The sequence below is a fragment of the Lontra canadensis genome, unplaced genomic scaffold, assembly GCF_010015895.1.
Source record: "Lontra canadensis isolate GAN:19392208 unplaced genomic scaffold, GSC_riverotter_1.0 scaffold189, whole genome shotgun sequence".
Classification (NCBI taxonomy): domain Eukaryota; kingdom Metazoa; phylum Chordata; class Mammalia; order Carnivora; family Mustelidae; genus Lontra; species Lontra canadensis.
In genome coordinates this window covers 1611312-1631579 of record NW_022631183.1, presented here as the reverse complement: position 1 = coordinate 1631579, position 20268 = coordinate 1611312, and the positions used below count along the sequence as shown (strand labels likewise).

The 20268-nt window shown below is 39.5% G+C and overlaps 1 protein-coding gene across 1 annotated transcript in view; it reads right to left on the bottom strand.

Moving 5' to 3' along the window:
• The window catches only part of PCDHA1 (protocadherin alpha 1), a gene marked incomplete at its 3' end in the record, with an annotated part of 38813 nt that extends 26090 nt beyond the window's left edge, over positions 1 to 12723 (bottom strand). Inside the window, exons 1-3 of the mRNA XM_032847544.1 lie at positions 12697 to 12723; positions 9942 to 10086; positions 9519 to 9814 (exon numbers count right to left, since the gene is read on the bottom strand). Coding sequence (XP_032703435.1) covers positions 9519 to 9814; positions 9942 to 10086; positions 12697 to 12723 — 468 coding nt within the window. The remainder of the gene's footprint in view (positions 1 to 9518; positions 9815 to 9941; positions 10087 to 12696) is intronic.
• Positions 12724 to 20268: the final 7545 nt, after the last annotated feature.

Sequence of the window (20268 nt, the reverse complement as noted above, 5' to 3'; positions counted from 1 at the left end):
CGTTATTTACAAATATCTTCTCCCATTTCATAGGTTGCCTTTTAGTTTTGTTGATTATTTCCCTCATTGTGCAGAAACTTTTTATCTTGACGAAGTCCCAATAGTTATTTTTGTTCTTGTTTCCCTCACCTCCAGAGACATATCTAGAACAAAGTTGCTACAGCCCTGTCAAAGAGGATACTTCTAATGTTCTCCTCTAGGATTTTTATGGTTTCAGGTCTCACATTTGGTCTTAATCCATTTTGAATTTATTTTTGTGTATTGTGTAAGAAAGTGGCAAAGTTTCATTCTTCTGTATGTTGCTGTCCAGTTTTCCCCATACAATTTGTTGAAGAGACCATCTTTGTCTCATTGGATATTATTTCCTGCTTTGTTGAAGATTAATTGACCATATATAGTTGTGGGTTCATTTCTGGGATTTCTACTCTGTTGATCTACGTGTTTACTTTTGTGCCAGCATCCTACTGTCTTGGTCACTGAAGCTTTGTAATATAACTTGAATCTGGAATTGTGACACCACCAACTTTGTTTTTCTTTTTCAAGGTTGCTTTGGCTATTTGAAGACCTTTTTTAGGATTGTTTGTTCCAGCTCTGTGAAGAATGCTGTTGGTATTGGTAGAGATTGCTTTAAATGTGTAGGTTGCTTTGGGTAGTACAGACATTTTAACAATATTTGTTCCTTCAACCCATGAGCAGGGAAAGTCTTTCCATTTGTGTCATCTTCGGTTTCTTTCATCAGTGTTTTATAGTTTTCAGATTACAAGTCTTTCACCTCTTTCATTCAACAACACAAAAACCAATAGGTGTTGGTGGGATGTGGAGAAAGGGAAACCCTTTTGCATTGTTGGTAGGAATGCAAACTGGTGCCGTCACTATGGAAGACAGTACAGAGGTTCCTCAAAAAAGTTAAAAATGGAACTATCCTATGATCCAGCAACTGCACTACTAGATATTTACCTGAAGAATTAAAAAATATTAATTCAAAGACATACATGCACCCGTATTTTTATAGCAGCATTATCTACAATCGCCAAATTACAGAAACTGCCAGTGTCCATCAACTGATGAACAGATTAGATAGATAGATAGACAGAGATAGGTAACTATTTGTATTATATTTATATTAGGTAGATATAGATAGATAACTATATTTACATTTATATTTATATTAGATAGATAGCTATAGATAGATAGGTAAATATCATAAAAAATGAAATGTTATCATTTGCAGTGACATGGATGGAGCTTCAGAATATTAATGCTAAGGGAAATAAGCCAGTCAGAGAAAGACAAATATCATGATTTCTCTCATATATGGAATTTAAGAAACACAACAAACAAGCAAAGGGGGACAAAAGATAGGCAAACCATGATATAGCCCTGACCCTCTGATGAGGCATGGAAAGCCACCAGAGAACAAAAGCCACACAGAGGACCAGCTCCTCTTGAGCCCATCCCCCTGATAAGACCCCCAACTCTGCCCAGGCCTGAAAACAGAATAGTAGGCCCCTCGCACAGAAGACAGACTAGAAAAATAGGTGAGTGAGAAGCTTATAGTCTCACAGGACTATAAAACTCCAAAGCCAAGGGAAAATAATATATTGAACCTCACGTGCTTCCTCATGACTTGTTTTTCCTTCAGTCTGAAATTTTACATTTTTAACCCTTTTTCCTGTTTCAATCAGGTTCTTTTATTTAATTTATTTAATTTACTTAATTTATTTATTTGTCAGAGAGAGAAAGAGTACAAGCAGGGGGAGTGGCAGGCAGAGGGAAAAGCAGACTCCCCACTGAGGAAGGAGCCCTATATGGGACTTGATTCCAGGACCCTGGGATCATGACCCGAGCAGAAGGCAGACACTTAACCAACTAAGCCAGCCAGGTCTCCCTCAACTAGATTCTTATTTTACCAATTTAAGTTTTTAAGTCGCTTTATAACCTTTTTTCACATCTACATTTTATAGATTTATGTCTCATTTTAGTCCTTTTTTCACACTAATATATATATATATGTATGTATGCATATACATATATATATGTGTGTGTATGTATATGTATACACACACACATATATGTATGTATATGCATACATACATATATATATATGTATGTATATATATGTATGTATATATCCTTTGTTTTCTTTGCAATTTGGCGATGTAGTGTCTTCGAACACAGAGACCAAAATTCAACCAGGTACAAGTAGATCACCCTGCTTTGTCCACCCTGTGAGATTATAGTTTCCCTCCTCCCCACCTTCTTTTATTGTTGTGTTCATTTTGGCTTTGCTTGCTTTTCTGTGGTGGCTTCCAGCCACTTCAGAGTTTTTCTAGGGTGCTTTGCCTGGGGTGTGGTTGATATTTTAGACTCTATTAATTTGTTCACCCATCCTTCCTTGGACAGAATGACTAGAAGGATAAACTCACAACAAGGAAAGAACCAGAGACAATGTTCTCAGCCACAGAATACAAACAAGGTGTCAGAGATATAATTCAGGGTAGCAATTATAAAGTTAACAGCTAGGCTTGAAAAAGGAATAAATGACAATACAGAATCTCTATGGGTGGAATGAGATCTAATCAGGCTGAACTTCAAAATGCTATGAATGAACAAGATGGGATCAAGAGGGAGACAAACCATAAGATACTCTTAATGTCACAAAACCAACTGAGGGTGGCCGTAGGGAGGGGGGTAGGGAGAGGGTCGTGGGGTTATGGACATTGGGGAGGGTATGTGCTATGGTGAGTGCTGTGAAGTGTGTAAACCTGGCGATTCACAGACCTGTACCCCTGGGGCTAATAATACATGTTTATAAAAAAATTAAAAAATTTTTTTAAATGCTATGAATGAGATGCAGTCTAAATTGGATGAGCTAACAGCTAGGGTCAGTGAGGCAGAAGAGAGAAAAAGCAATACAGAGGACAGGCTGATGGTAAGGAAGGAAGTCAAGGAAAAAGAGAAAAACAACTAATAGCCCATGAAGAAAGGCTTCAAAAGTATAATGATACATTGAAAAGAACTGGAGAGCCTGGGTGGCTCAGTGGGTTAAAGCCTCTGCCTTCGGCTCAGGTCATCATCCCAGGGACCTGGGATCGAGCCCTGCATGGGGCTCTCTGCTTAGCAGGGAGCCCGCTTCCCTCTCTCTCTCTCTCTGCCTGCCTCTCTGCCTACTTGTGATCTCTATCAAATAAATAAATAAAATCTTAAAAAAAAAAAAAAAAAGAACCAACGTCAGAATCATCAGGATCCAAGAGAGGCTGGAAAGAGAAAGAGGGCTAGAAGGTACACTTGGGGAAATCATGAGAACTTCCCTAGGCTGGGGAAGGAAACAAGCATTCATGTCCAAGAGGCAGAGAGGACCCTTCCCAAAATCAGTAAAAACAGATCAACACCCCTACATATAATAGTGAAGCTTACAAATCTTAGAGCCAAAGAAGCTATCCTGAAAGCAGCTAGGGAGAGGAAATTCCTCACATATGGAGGGATGAACATCAGAATAACATCAGACCTATTCACAGAAACCAGGCAGGCCAGAAAGGGCTGGCAAGATATATTAAGGGTACTAAATGAGAAGAACATCCATCCAAGAATACTTTATCCACCAAGGCTTTCACTGATAATAGGAGATAAAGAGTTTCCAGGACAGAGAGAAACTGAAAGAACATGTGACCAGTAAGCCAGCCTTGCAAGAAATATTAGGGGGGTACTATAAGTGAAAGAGACCCAAGAGTCACATAGATCAGAAGGTAACAGAGATAATCTACTGAAACAGGTACTTTGCAGGCAATACGATGGCACTAAATTCCTATCTTTTAATATTCTGAATATAAATGGGCTGAATGCTCCAATCAAAAGACACAGGTATCAGATTGAATATAAAAAGCAGGACCCATCCAGATGCTGTCTACAAAAGATTCAATTTGAACCTAAAGATACATCCTGATTGAAAGTGAGGGGATGGAGAAATCATTTATCATGCTAGTGGACCTCAAAAGAAAGCTGGGTAGCAACCCTCATATCAGACAAGTTAGATTTTAAACCAAAGACTGTAGTAAGAGATGTAGAGGGACACTATATCATACTCAAGTGATCTATCCAACAAGAGCTAACAATTGTAAATATCTATGCCCCCAATGTGCGAGCAGCCAATTACATAAACCAATTAATATCCAAAGTGAAGAAATGTATTGACAATAATACATTAATAGCAGGGGACTTCAACACCCCACTCACAGGAATGGAGAGGACATCTAAGCAGAAGATAAACAAAGAAATGCAGGCTTTGAATGACACACTGGACCAATGGGCTTCACAGATATCTACAGAACATTCCATCCTTTCATTCTTCTCAAGTGCACATGGAACTTTCTCCAGAATAGATCACATACTGGGTCACAAATTAGGTCTCAAATACCAAAAGATTGAGATCATTCCCTGTATATTTTCAGACCACAATGCTTTGAAACTGGAACCCAATAACAAGAAGAAATTTGGAAGGAACTCAAACACTTGGAAGTTAAAGAATATCCTGCTAAAGAATGCATGCATCAACTGGGAAATTAAAGAACTTAAACAATTCATGCAAACTAATGAAAATGAAAACACATCAATTCAAAACTTATGGGGTACTGTAAAGGCAGTCCTAAGAGGGAAAGTACATAGCAGGCCACACTCCTCTCAAAAAATTGGAAAAATCCTAAATACACAAGCTAACCTCTCATCTAAAAGACCTGGAGAAAGAACAGCAAATAAAGCATAAATCAAGCAGGAGAAGAGAAATAATAAAGATTGGAAAAGAAATCAATAAAATAGAAACCAGAAGTACAGGAGAATAGATCAACAAAAGTAGAAGCTGGTTCTTTGAAAGAGTTAATAAGATCAACAAACCTTTGACCAGACTTATCCAAAAGAAAAGAGAAAGGACCCAAATAAATAAAATCATGAATGAAAGGGGAGATATCACAACCAATACTAAGGAAATATAGGTAAATATATGTTAGAACATATTATGAGCAACTATATGCCAACAAATTAGGCAATCTGGAAGAAATGGGTACGTTGCTGGAAACTTATAAACTACCAAGACTGAAACAGGAAGAGGAAGAACATCTGAACTGACCAATAACCAGCAAGGAAACTGATGCAGTAATCAAAACCCTCCCCCAAAAAAACAAGAGTCCAGGGCAAGGTGGCTTCCCAGGGAATTCTACCAAACATTTAAAGAAGAAATAATACCTATTCCACTAAAGTTGTTTCAAAAATAGAAATGGAAGGAAAACTTCCAAACTCTTTCTCTGAGGCCAGCATTACCTTGATCCCAAAACCAAAGACCCCATCAAAAAGATGAATTACAGGGGCACCTGGGTGGCTCAGTGGGTTGAGCCTCTGCCTTCAGCTCAGGTCATGATCTCAGGGTCCTGGGATCGAGCCCTGCATCAGGCTCTCTGCTCAGCAGGGAGCCTGCTTCCCCCTCTCTCTGCCTGCCTCTCTGCCTCCTTGTGATCTCTCTCTGTGTGTGTCAAATAAATAAATAAAATCTTTAAAAAAAAAAGAGGAATTACAGAGCAATATCCCTGATGAACATGAATGCAAAAATATTCACCAAGATCCTAGCCAATAGGATCCAACAGTACATTAAAAGGATTATTCACCATGACAAGGTGGGATTCACTCCTGTGGTGTAAGGTTGGTTCCAGAAGGTGATACTGGACGTCCTAGCTAATACAGTAAGAAAAGGAAAGGAAATAAGATGTACATATTTTGAGAAGGAAGAAATATTATCCATGTTTGCAGATGATATCATTGTCTATGTAGAAAATCCCAAAGAATCAACAAAAACTTCTGAAGCTATTAAGAAACTATAGCCAGGTGGTTGCAGGATACAAAGTTAATACATAAAAGTCAATTGCTCTTCTATATAATAGCAATGAACACTTGGAATTTGAAATTTAAAACATAATACCATTTATATTAGCACCAAAATAACTGAAACACATAGGTATAAATTTAACAAAACATTTAAATGATAGCTGGAAAATCCCAAAGTATGTGGAGATTAAACAACAGACCTCATATGTTATTAAATAACATATGAACCAAATAAGAAGTCACAGAATAAATTTTTAAATGCATTGAACTAAATGAAAATGAAAATATTACACAGCAAAATCTGTGGGATATAAAGGATCTATGTGAGGAAAACTACAAAACTCTGATGAAAGAAATCAAAGGATAGCTACATAAATGGAGAGATATTTTATGTTGAAAAGAAAATTTAATATTATTAAGATGTCAATTATTTCCAAATTGAATCTATTGATATAGTTCCAATGCAATTCCAAAAAAAATCCCAGAAAATTATTTTTTGTATACTGACAAACTGATTCTAAAACTTACATGGAAAGGAAAAATACCCAGGGTAGCCAACAGAATACTGAATAAAAACAAAAAGTATTGATACTAGCTGATTTTAAGACTTACCATATAATGCTACAGTGTTCAAGACAAATGGTGTTGTCTGAAGAATAGAAAAATAAATCAGTGGAACAGAATAGAAAGCTTAGAAATAGACCCACACTAATATAGTTAACTGATCTTTGACAAGGGAACAAAGGCAAATCAATGGAATTGGGAATCTTTGCAGCAAACGCCCATGCTGGAGCAAGTAGACATCCAAATGTAAACAAACAAGCAAACAAAAAGAATATACATGCAGACCTTACACATCTCATAAAACTTAATCCCCAGAATGAATCAATAGATATAAATGTAAAATGCAAAATTATAGGGGTCTCTGGGTGACTCAGTGGGTTAAAGCCTCTGCCTTCAGCTCAGGTCATGATCCCAGGGTCCTGGGCTCGAACCCTGAATCGGGCTCTCTGCTCAGCAGAGAGCCTGCTTCCCTTCCTCTCTCTGCCTGCCTCTCTGCCTACTTGTGATCCCTGTCTGTCAAATAAATAAATAAAATCTTTTAAAAAACTGACACCAGAGATCAAAACACACATTTCTCTCACCAAAAAAAAAAAAAAGAGGGTATACAAATGGCCAACAACAACAAAAAGAACGTATGAAAAGATCACAAGATATTCAGGAACTGAAGGTTAAAACAATGAGATATCACTATACACCAATGAGGGTGACCAAAATCCAAAACATTGACAATACCAAATGCTGCCAAGGATGTGGAGCAACAGGAACTATCATTCATTGTTGGTGAGAACACCACCACCTTGTAAAACGTTTTGGCAGTTATTTAGAAGACTAACCATGGGCTTACCATATGATCCAGCAATTGTGGTTCTAGCTACTTACCTAATAAGTTGAAGACTTTGTCCACAAAAAAACCTGCATACAAATATTTATGGTAGCTTTATTCATAACAGTCCAAAATTGAAAGCAATCTAGATAGCTCTCAATAAATGAATGGATAAACAATGCATGGTACATTGGTAGAATACTTTGAAAATATTGTGGGTTTGTTAAGATGTCTATACTGCCTAGAGCAATCTATACCTTTAATGCCATTCTGATCAAAATTCCACCGGTACTTTTCAAAGAGCTGGAGCAAATAATCCTAAAATTTGTATGGAATCAGAAGAGACCCCGAATTGCTAAGGAAATGTTGAAAAAGAAAAACAAAACTGGCAGCATCACGTTACCTGATTTCAAGCTTTACTACAAAGCTGTGATCACCAAGACAGCATGGTACTGGCATAAAAACAGATGCATAGACCAGTGGAACACAGTAGAGAGCCCAGATATGGACCCTCAACTATATGGTCAAATAATCTTTGACAAAGCAGGAAAAAAATCCAGTGGAAAAAAGTCTCTTCTTCTTCAATAAATGGTGCTGGGAAAATTGGACAGCTATACGTAGAAGAATGAAACGCGACCATCCTCAAAGATACCATACACAAAGATAAACTCAAAATGGATAAAAGACCTCAACGTGAGACAGGAATCCATCAGAATCATAGAGGAGAACATAGGCAGTAACCTCTTCGATATCAGCCACAGCAACTTCTTTCAAGATATGTCTCCAAAGGCAAAAGAAACAAAAGCAAAAATGAACTTTTGGGACTTCAAGATCAAAAGCTTCTGCACAGCAAAGGAACAGTCAACAAAACAAAGAGGCAACCCACATAATGGGAGAAGGTATTTGCAATGACAGTACAGACAAAAGGCTGATATCCAGGATCTATAAAGAACTTCTCAAACTCAACACACACAAAACAGATAACCATGTCAAAAAATGGGTAGAAGACATGAACAGACACTTCAGTGAAGACATACAAATGGTTATTAGACACATGAAAAAATGTTCATCATCCCTAGCCATCAGGGAGATTTGAATCAAAACCACATTGAGATACCACCTTACACCAGTTAGAATGGCCAAAATTTGCAAGACAGGAAACAATAAGAGTTGGAGAGGATGTGGAGAAAGGGGAACCCTCTTACACTGTTGGTGGGAATGCAAGTTGGTGCAGCCACTTTGGAGAACGGTGTGGAGATTCCTTAAGAAATTAAACATAGAGCTTCCCTATGACCCTGCAATTGCACTACTGGGTATTTACCCCAAAGATACAGATGCAGTGAAAAGAAGGGCCATCTGTACCCCAATGTTCATAGCAGTTATGGCCACGGTCGCCAAACTGTGGAAAGAACCAAGATGCCCTTCAACGGACGAATGGATAAAGATGTGGCCCATATACACTATGGAATATTATGCCTCCATGAGAAATGATGAATACCCAACTTTTGTATCAACATGAACGGGACTGGAAGAGATTATGCTGAGTGAAATAAGTCAAACAGAGAGAGTCAATTATCATATGATTTCACTTATTTGTCGAGCATAACAAATAACACGGAAGATATGGTGAGATGGAGAGGAGAAGGGAGTCGAGGGAAATTGGAGGGGGAGATGAACCATGAAAGACTATGGACTCTGAAAAACAACCTGAGGGTTTTGAAGGGGCGGGGGGTGGGAGGTTGGGGGAGACTGGTGGTGGGTATTATGGGGTATTATGGAGGGCACGTACTGCATGGAGCACTGGGTGTGGTGCATAAACAATGAATTCTGTTACACTGAAAATAAATTTAAAAAAAAAAAGAAAATATTGTGGATTTGGTTCCAGACCACCACAATAAAGTGAGTGAAATGAATTTTCTGATTCCCCAGTGTAAGGGCCTGCCCCTCCCAGAGGAACTGGCTTGTGGACCCTGGATGTAAGGGCGGGGCAGGCCGGGTGGAGACGTCCAATCGGTGGGGCACGCGTATATCCACTGGGGTGAATTGGGATTCAATTGGCCGCCTGTGTAGGGGCGGGGCTCAACCACCCCCATAAAGGTTGGTCTGCGAGGCTGTTGAGAGAGCAGAAGAAGGAGAGCTGTCAGAGGAAGAAGAAGGAAGAAGAAGAAGCAGAAGGAGAAGAGTGCGCTGCGGCAGCGGCAGCAGCAAAAGAGTTGGCGGGAGCAGCAGAGAGAAGAGTCGGCAGGAGCAGAAGAGCTGTAACAGCTCTTGTAAGAGGTATCAAGCGACGCCAGTGGTCCCGCCGCTGGCGGCCCTGAGCCGCCAGCATCCCAACGCCTACAGCCCCGAGCCGCCGGCGGTCCAGACACCAGCAGTCTAGACACCAGCGGCCCCGACGCCAGCGGCCCCGCCCACACACCGTGATCCTTGGCAGCGGCGCTGCGGGGAACGGCCTAGACTCCAGCAACCTCGCCGCGAACCCTGAGCCACTGCCTCGCCGGAGCTGTGTCATTCCGGGGAGCGGCTTCATCTGAGAAGAGGCCTCCTCGGTGAGCAGACCTGCAGGAGCAACTTCGTCAGGGAAGAGGCCTCCAGAGCGGCCTCACCGGAGCAGCCTTGTCCAGGGAGCAGCCTCGCCGGAGCAACCCCTGTCCGGGGAGCAGCCCTGTCCGGGGAGTGGCCTCACCAGAGCGGCCTTGTCTGGGGAGTGGCCTCGCCAGAGCAGCCTTGTTCTGGGAGCAGCCCGGTCCAAGGAACGACCTCATTAGCAGCAGCCTCGACTGGGGAGTGGCCTCATCGGTGAGCGGCCTCCTCCGGAGCAGTGGCCTCCTCTGGGGAGCAGCCTTGTCAGAGTGGCGTCATGGGGAGCAGAGTCTGTGTCATCGGTGTTGTCCTCCTTGTCATCGTCGCTGTCGTCATCACCTCTTCGTCATTTCGAGTGGCCTCGTCCTGGGAGTGGCTTCCTCCAGAGTGGCCTCTTCTTGGGAGCGGCCCTGTCCGGGGAGCGACCTCACCAGCAGCGGCCTTCTTGGGAGTGGCCTCTTCTTGGGAGCAGCTCCAACTGGGGAGCGGCCTCATCTGCGGAGAAGCCTCGCCCGGAGCGGCCTTCTTGGGAGTGACCTTGTCAGAATCGTCGTCGTCGTCGTCTTTTCATAAGAGACAGCCCTGACTGGTCAGTTTGATTTTTGATGCTTGGCGTGAAATAAAGCTTTGTTTGATTTTCGCTTTATATCAGTCTCGTTCCTTTGATCACGGACCCTAACACCCAGTGCATATAAAAGTTATATTTACATTATACTATAGTCTATTAAATATGCAATAGCATCATATGTAAAAAATATATACATATCTTAAGGTAAATATATTTCATTGCAAAAAGATGCTAATCGGGGTGCCTGGGTGGCTCAGTGGGTTAAGGCCTCTGCCTTCGGCTCAGGTCATGATCCCAGGGTCCTGGGATAGAGCCCTGCATCGGGCCCTTTGCTCGGCAGGGAGCCTGCTTCCCTCTCTCTCTCTGCCTGCCTCTCTGCCTGCTTGTGATCTCTGTCAAATAAATAAAACAATAAAAATCTTTAAAAAAAAGATGCTAATCATCATCTGAGCTTTCACCAAATTGTAATCGTTTTTGCTGGTGGAACATTTTGCTTCAATGCTGCTGACTGATTAGATTAGTGGTTGCTGAGGGTCGGGGTCGCTGTGGCAATTTCTGAAAATAAGACAAAAGTGAAGTTTGTTCCATCAATGGACTCTCCGTTTCACAAGAATTTCTCTGCAGTATGTGATGCTGTTTTTTAAAGAGTTATTTATGTATTTATTTGAGTTGGTGGGGGAAGAGGCAGGTGGAGGACAGACAGAATCCCAAGAAGACACCCTGCTGTGCATGGAACATCTCACAGGACTCGATCCCACCACTGTGAGATCATGATCTGAACCAAAAGCAAGAGTCAGATCTTAACAACTGAGCCACCCAGATACTCCACATGTGATTCTGTTTGATTTTACCTAGGAACTTCTTTCAAAATTGGAGTCAATCAGTCAACCCTCTCAAACACTGCTGCTGCTTTATCAACTAAGTTTATGTAACATTCTAATTCTTTGTTGTCATTTCAACTTTCACAGCATTTTCAATGGGAGTAGTTTCCATCTTAAGAAACCACTGTGTTTGCTCACCCATAAGAAGCAAGTCCTCAACTATTAAAATTTTTATCAAGAGATTGTGCCAATTCAGTCACACCTTCAGGCTCCATTTCTCATTCTAATTCTCCTGTGATTGCCATCACACTTGCAGATATTTCTTCCACTGAAGTATCCCTCAAAGCCAGCCATGAAGGTGGTAATCAGCTTCTTCAAAACCTCTATTAATGTTGATAGTTTGACCTCTTCCCATGAATCCAAATGTTTTTAATGGCATCCAGAATGGTGAATCCTTTCCAGAAGGTTTTCAATTTACTTTGCCCAGATCTATCCAATGAATCATCATCTGCGGCAGCTGTAACCTTACAAAATGTATTTCTTCAATAACAAGACTTGAAAGTCAAAATGACTCCTTGATCCATTGGCTGCAGAATGGATGTTGTGTCAGCAGGCATGAGAACAACATTAATTTCACTGTACATCTCCATAAGAGTTCTTGGGTTATGAGGTGCATTGTCAATGAGCAGCATTATTTTGAAAAGATCTTTTTTTTTTTTTTCCTGAGGAGTACATCTCAACAGTGGGCTAAAATATTCAATAAACCATGTTGTAACCAGATGTTCTGTCATCCAGGCTCTGTTTTTCCATTTACAGAGCACAGGCAGAGTAGATTTACAATTATTCTTAAGGGCCCTCGGATTTTTGGAATTGTAAACAAGCATTGGCTTCAACTTAAATATGTATTATGTGTTGGCTAACTGAATTTAAATAAATTTTCTAGAAAGGAAAAAAAAAAGTCACCAGCTGCATTAATGCCTATTGAGAGAGAAAGCCTGTGCTTTGAAGCCAGGCTTTGATGTCTCCTCTTTAGCTGTGAAAGAGGCATCTTTTTCCAACAGAAGGCTATTCTGTCTACATTGAAAGTAAGTTCTTTGGTGTACCACCTTCATGAATTATTTTAGCAAGATCTTCTGGAAAATTTACTGCTTCCACTTGCACTGTTTTTTAAGTTTTTATTTAAATTCCAGTTAGTTAACATACAGTGTAAGTTTAAGATATACAATATAGTGACTCAACACTTCCTTAGAACACTGAATGCTCATGACAAATGCATTCCTTAATCCCTATCACCCATTTAACCCATTCCCCCACCCACCTCCCCTCTGTTAGTCATCAGTCTGTTCTCTATAGTTGAGTCTATTTCTTAATTTGCCTCTTTTTCCCTTTGCTTGTTTGTTTTGCTTCTTAGATTCCACATGAGATTGCAATCATATGGCATTTGTCTTTCTCTGGCTTATGGAGCTTACCCTAATACTCTTTAGCTCCATCCACATCATTCCAAATGGCAAGATTTCATTCTTTTTTATGGCTGAGTAATATTCCATTGTGTATATATCCAACATCTTCTTTATCTATTGATCAGTTGATGGACACTTGGGCTGTTTCCATAGTTTGACTATTACAGATAATGCTGCTATAAACATTGGGTTGCATGTATCCCTTTGAATTATCATTTTTGTATTCTTTAGATAAATGCTTAGTAGATCCAACTCCTGGATCATAGGGTATTTCTTTTTCTTTCTTTTTTTAAAGATGTATTCATTTGAGAAAGCACAAAGCAGGGGGAGGGGCAGAGAGAGAGAGAGAAAGCAGACTCCCTGCTGAGCTTAGAACCCAGCACAGGGCTCAGTTTTCTGATCCTAAGACCATGAACTGAGCTGAAACCAAGAGTCAGGTTCTTACTGACTGAGCCACCCAGGAACTATATATATTTATCCCCCCCACCAACCCCAAAAGAGAGAGAGATGGGGGAGGGGCAGAGGGAGAAGGAGAGAGGAGAGAAACTCTTAAGCAGGGTCAACACCTATGGTGGAGCCTGACATGGGGCTCAATCTCACAAACCTGAGATCATGACCTGAGCTGAAATCAAGAGTCATAGTCTTAACCAACTGAGTCACCCAGGAACTTCAAGTAATTCTGGTTTTTGTTTGTTAGTTTGTTTTTAACTTTTTGAGGAACCTCCATACTGTTTTCCAGAGTGGCTGTACCAGTTTGCATTCCCAACAGTGGAAGAGTGTTCACCTTTCTCCACATCCTCGCGAACACCTGTTGTTTCTTGTGCTGTTGATTTTAGCTATCCTAACAGGTATGAAGTGATATCTCATTGTAGTTTTGATTTGTATTTCCGTGATGATTAGTGACGTTGAGCATCTTTTCACGTGTCTGTTGGCCATCTGTATGTCTCCTGTGGTAAAATGTCTATTCATGTGTACTTGTACCTTTAAGTCACGGAGATGGCATCTTTCCTTAAACCTCATGAACCAACCTCTGCTACGTTCAAAGTTTTCTTCTGCAGCTTCCTCACCTCTCTCAGCCTTCACAGAATTGAAGTTAAGGTCTTCCTCTGGATTAGGTTTTGGCTTAAGGGAATGTTGTAGCTTGTTTGATCTTCTATCTAGACCACTAAAACCTTCTCCATATCAACAAGGCTGTTTCACTTTATCATTCATGTGTACACTGGAATAGAACTTTCTGTAACTGACTGTGAACAATCAATTGAGATAACTCACTACCTTCAGACCAGCCTGGAATAGACCTTTCAATTTCCTTCAAGAACTATTCCTTTGCATTCACACACAACTTGGTTGTTTGGTGCAAGAGGCCTAGCTTTCAACCAATCTTGATTATCAACATGACTTCCTAACTAAGCTTAGTCATTTTTAGCTTTACTTCTTTTGTTACATGAACACTTAGAGGCCATTGTAGGGTTATTTCATTATTGTTGTTTCTCAGGTAATAGGGAGCCCCAAGGAAAGGGATTGAGATAGGAGAACAGCCAGTCAGTGGAGTCAAGAACACACCCAACATTTACTGATTAAGTTCACTGTCTAAATAAATATATATATACATATATATACATACATACATATATATGTATATGCATACATATATATTTTTTTAAGTAGGTCCCATGCCCAGCATGGACCCCAATGTGGGGCTTGAGCTCATGACCCTGAGATCAAGACCCAAGCTAAGATCAAGAGTTGGACACTTAACTGACTGAGCCACCCAGACACTCCTGGTTTACTGTCTTATATGGGACAATTCATGGTGCCCCCAAACAATTACGGTAGTAACATCAAAGATCACAGATCACAGATCACCATAACGAATACAATAATAATGAAAATTTGAAATGTTGTAAGAATTACCAAAATATGACACAGAAACAAAGGGAGTTAATGCTGTTGGGTAAATGGTGGCAGTAGACTCGCTCAACATAGGGTTGCCACAATCCTTCAATTTGTTAGGGGGAAAATAAAACATTATCTATGAAGTGCAATAAAGCAAAGTTCAATAAAACAAAGTATGCCTGGGGGCAACTGAGTAGCTCAGTCAGTTAAATGTCTGCCTTCAGCTCAGGTCATGATCCCAGGAGCCTGGGATCTAGCCCTGCATTGGGCTCCCTGGTCAGCAGGAAGCCTGCTTCTCCCTCTCCCTCTGCCATTCCTCCCATCCCCAGCTTGTGCTTTATGGCTCTATCTCTCTGCCAAATAAATAAATAAAATCTTAGAGGAAAAAAGGTATGCCTGTATTACTGAGTGATTTAAAAAATGAGCTATCAAGCCATGAAAAAATAGGGAGGAATCTTAGATTCAAATTGCTAAGTCAAAGAAATCAGTTGAAAAGGCTACATACTCTAAGATTCCAATTATATATCACTCTAGAAAAGGCAAACTATGGACAGAGTTAAAAGATCAGTGGTTACCAGAAGTTTGATGAGGGAGGTGGGATTAATAGGTCAAGCACAGGGCATTTTTCAAGGCAGTGAAATTATTCTAGGGACGCCTGGGTGGCTCAGTTGGTTAAGCAGCTGCCTTCGGCTCAGGTCATGATCCCAGTGTCCTGGGATCGAGCCCCGCATCGGGCTCCTTGCTCAGCAGGGAGCCTGCTTCTCCCTCTGCCTCTGCCTGCCTCTCTGCCTACTTATGATCTCTGTCTGTCAAATAAATAAAATCTTAAAAAAAAAAAGAAAGAAATTATTCTATATGATACTCTAATGGTGGAAAGTTGAAATTATGCATTTGTCAAAATGCACAGAACTATAAAATATAAAGAATAAACCCTAAAATAAACTATAGACTTCAGTTAATATTAATGTATCAACATTAGTTCATCAATTTTAACAAATCTACCACACTAATGCAAAACGTTAATAACAGAAAAGTGGAACAAGAGAGAAGGCACATAGGTCCTCCCTCTATTCTGTGGAATTTTTCTCTAAACCTACAATTGTTTTACTGAGGTAAAAAAAAAAAAAAATTAAATGTTAGCAAAGAAAATCCAACAACACATTATGTAAATAACATCACAACTAAGTGGAATTTATCCCAGATATGCAGAATGCAATATTAGGAATTACAATAGTATAATTTACTGAATCAGTAGATCTAAGAAGAAAAGCATGACTTTTTCCCTATGTGCAAAAAGACCCTCCAATAACATTCAAAACACATTCCAGGTTTTTAAAAATAATTAAAATGGGAATTGGTAACTATATCTCTAACCTTACCATGTGTGTACATTAAATTATATCATCTTATATCATATACATATTACATATATATATACACACATACATAACCATGTTAGGGACACATCTTATTTAATGGGGAAACAATGGAAGAATTCCAATAAAGGTCAGGATCAAGGCAAGGATGCTTTCTATTTTTACTACTTTTCAACATTACATTGGAGGAATTACCCAATGCAGTCAGAGAAAGGAAAACAAATAGAGGTATATAAATTGGAAAAGAAGTATAAACAATTCAGTAAGGTGTCAGCACAAAAATTTACACACAAAAATCAACAATCTTCATACATATGAATAATAACAAGTTAGAAAGTGTTAAGGAATAGGAGATCCTATCCACAAACAGGATAAATTCTTAAAAGCAAACCTGTTAAATGTACAAAATCTCATGTGTGGAAAAATTTAATGTACTTCTAAAAAGCACAAATGTGGACTTGAACCAGTGGAAAACTTCCCTTTGACTTAATATCATCAAGATGTCCGTTGTCTCCAAATTAATAGGTAAGTTAATATGATCCCAATAAAATACCACCATTTTATGGATGCAGACAATAATAATAGAAAAATAAACATGCAAGAATAAAGAGGAAATCACATTATTCCCATTTAAATGACTACCATATAAACAAACAAACAAAAAAACAAAGTAACAAGTGTTGGCAAGGATATGGAGAAACTGGAATTCTTCTGCACTCTTGGTAGGAATGTAAAATAGTGCCCTGGTATGAAAAACAGCATTAAGTTTCCTCAGAAAACTAATGGAATGACTGTGTGATCCAGCAATCCCAGTTCTGAGTATATATCCAAAAGAAATGAAAGCAGGATCTTACCCTCTTCACTACCTAGTAGTTGTACTTGATTCTGGCTTGATGTCAGTGACTTTTAGTGACTTAGTGATGTGCTGATGGCAAAATGACTCTCTTCCCTAAATTATTTGATGTAACAGTAATAACAATTCACTAATTATAAGCCAGTTATTGTTCCAAGCATATTTTAAGATTTTAACTAATCTATACACCCAACATGGGGCTCAAACTCACAACCCTGAGATCAAGAGTTGTATGCTCTACTAACTGAAGCAGCCAGGCACCCCTCCATTTCATTTTTTTTAAGTAAATTCTACCCCCAACCTGGGGTCAAGTTCACAACCCCAGCCAGGCACCCCCGATTTCTTTCTTTTTTAAGTAAACTCTACCCCCAATGTGGGGCTCAAGCTCAAAACCCCGAGAACAAGAGTTGGGATGCTCTACCGAGGCAGCCAGGCAATCCTCCATTTCATTTTTTTAAAGTAAACTCTACCCCTAACATGGGGCTCAAACTCGCAACCCCGAGACCAAGAGTCATATGCTCTATCAACTGAGCAGCTAGGCACCCCAATCCAGTGATTTTTCACAAGAACTATACAAAATAGGTGCTATGAATGTCAATGTTTTAGAAATCAAAAAAGCCGTGTAACAGAGGTAGGGTTATTTGGCTATGGTTACAAAGTGTGGAGGTTCTAGAACCAGGGCTTGAACCCCCATACTCTGCCTCTAGAGCCCAGACCCTTAACCTCTACACTAAAGGGCAAGAGGGGTTAAAGCAGGATCTTGATGAGATATTTGTACAGCCATCTCCGTAACAGAATTCACCATAGTCAAGGGGTGGAGGCAACCCAAGTGTCTACCAGTGAATGAATGGATAAACAAAATGTGGTGTATACATATGTGTATGTATGTATGTGTGTCACACACATACACAAGAGACTATTATTCAGCCTTTAAAAGGAAGGAAATCCTATCACATGCTACGGCATACATGAACCTTGAGCACATTATGCAAAGTGAAATAATAAATAAGCTGTCACAAAATAAAATAAAAGGCCAGTCACAAAAAGACAAATACTGTGATTCCCCTTATACAAGGTACCTAGAGCAGTCAAATGCATTGACAATTGATGTACTAATAATAATGATGATGTCAAAGGCTGGGAGTGCGCATGAGAGTGTTTAATGGACAGAGTTTCAGTTTTACAAGATGAAAAAAGTTCTGCAGATGGGTGGTTATTATGGTTGCATAACAATGTGAATGTAAATACCACTGACTGTCCTCATACAAATGGTTAAAATGATCTGTGTACTTCACCACAATTAAAAATTTTTTCAAGGAAAAAATTAGATGGCCTTCAGTTTCCCATAGAATAATACCAGCCTGGGCTCCACTCCCAAAAATGTGCCTTCTATTTCACTTCATACTGCTAACAGTAGAGCACATTCTTCAAGTAAGAAATATTAGCCTGCCTCACTTGCAATTGCTGAAACTGGAAAATAAAAGCATTTCAAAATGAATAGAAAATGGCAGGCATTACATTATAAAAAGTCAACAAAAAATGGGAATATATTGAAAACCCTAACTATGAAACAAATGCAACATTCCAACCCAAACTGAATAAACGTAAACATTTGGTGTTATGAAAAAATATTGTGAATCAAAAAAAGAAGTCAGAACTAAAGCAGACAAAAAAGAAAAGATATAAGACAAAAGTTAGTCAAAACCAGGAAAAACTGAAGAAAGACAAATCATCTCAGGGGGGAAGAAGTCTAATTTGTAAGATGTCCAAGGTAAACAGACTTTATGATTTTAAGGAAAGGAATTAAAAGAGTCAAGAAATAAAAATAAAATCAAGAAAGCAGTAAGGATCAGAGAGAAAGAGCTAGAAACCAAGGCAAAACAAACAAACAAATAAACAAAAACCCAACATATATTATATATATTCCCTAAAGAAAAAAAAGCAAAAATAATGGATCATATGTAATATTCAAAAGCATAATACAAGAAAAACTTTCTGGAAATAAAATATGAATCTACACATCAAAAGGGTCATTCCATGAACCTAGGGAAAACTGATATGGAATGGTCAACTCTGAGATTTATCTTAGAAACTGAATTAGATTTGAAAGAAAAAAACCATCCAGGCCTCAGGCAAAAAGATGAAATCACTTAGGAATTAAAGAATCAGGTTGGTATTTTCACTGCAACATACAAAGAAAGGCAGCAAAGAAGTTTTTAAAACCTCAAGGAAAGGAACTATGAACCAAGATCTTATAGCCACCTGTCCTTCAAATAGCAAAACTATAAAAATCAGTTTTGGATATACAAAAACTCAAGAATACAGTATTCAGGAACCTCTCTTGAAGAATTTACTGAAGAGGGACGCCTGGGTGGCTCAGTTGGTTAAGCGGCTGCCTTCGGCTCAGGTCATGATCCCAGCGTCCTGGGATCGAGTCCCACATCGGGCTCCTTGCTCGGCAGGGAGCCTGCTTCTCCCTCTGCCTCTGTCTGCCTGTGCTCGCTCGCTCTCTCTCTCCCTCTGTCTCTGACAAATAAATAAATAAATAAAATCTTTAAAAAAAAAAAAAAAAAAAAAAAGAATTTACTGAAGAATGAATTTCATCCAAATAAAGACTAACTGGGGAGAAATTCAGAAAACTGTATGATGGGGAACATTAAATATATTAAGTTGTAGATATTTAAAATAAAGGTGGTGATAAGAATGGAAAACCTGTATGCAAATTTTGTTTCCTGAAAACAACATGACTAAAAAACTGGGAGGAGAGAAAACAGAATAAAATAATTGTGGTTATATAATAGGAGGGAGTTAAGATATGGCTGACAAATGAAAATACAGATTCCCAATAAGGAAAAGAAATTTGAGGACACAAGAAAAGATACAAGTATAACCATACCTTTGGAACAAAAGGACAAACATTACTAAACACCTAAAGAAACTTTGAGTTTTTCATGTATTTGTTTTGGGTTGTTTTTTGTTTTGTTTGTTAGCACTTCCTTACTTTCTGGGACTGTAAGATGCTCCAGGTTCACCTCTTCATTTCCTTCCCCAGTCGTAGCATCAACTTTCCCCAAGAAGCCTGGTTCCTGGTGTAAAGGGAGCTGAACATTCACTGGAAGCCCAGTTGCTCTATGCTCTGGATGGGGGAGGAGTCTTAAACACTCTCTCCAAGGCTGATTATTGGGAAAATGAAGAGAGCCAGCATAGCAATAAAAGGGCTAGAATGTCCTGAACCACTCCAGTAGTTAGAAGGTGCTTTATTTCAAGGAACCGCTCAGCTAGGGCCAGTCTGGCCACATCCTCTGGATTGTATTATCTTGAATGACAAGAAAGATGTGTGATACAGTAAATTAACCAGGAGTGATCCAGTATACTCTAGCATCCAAAAAACTGCCCTATCCAGACACTCAGAAGGACCACCTGAGGACACACTGCTGTGAGGACTCATCTCTTTTA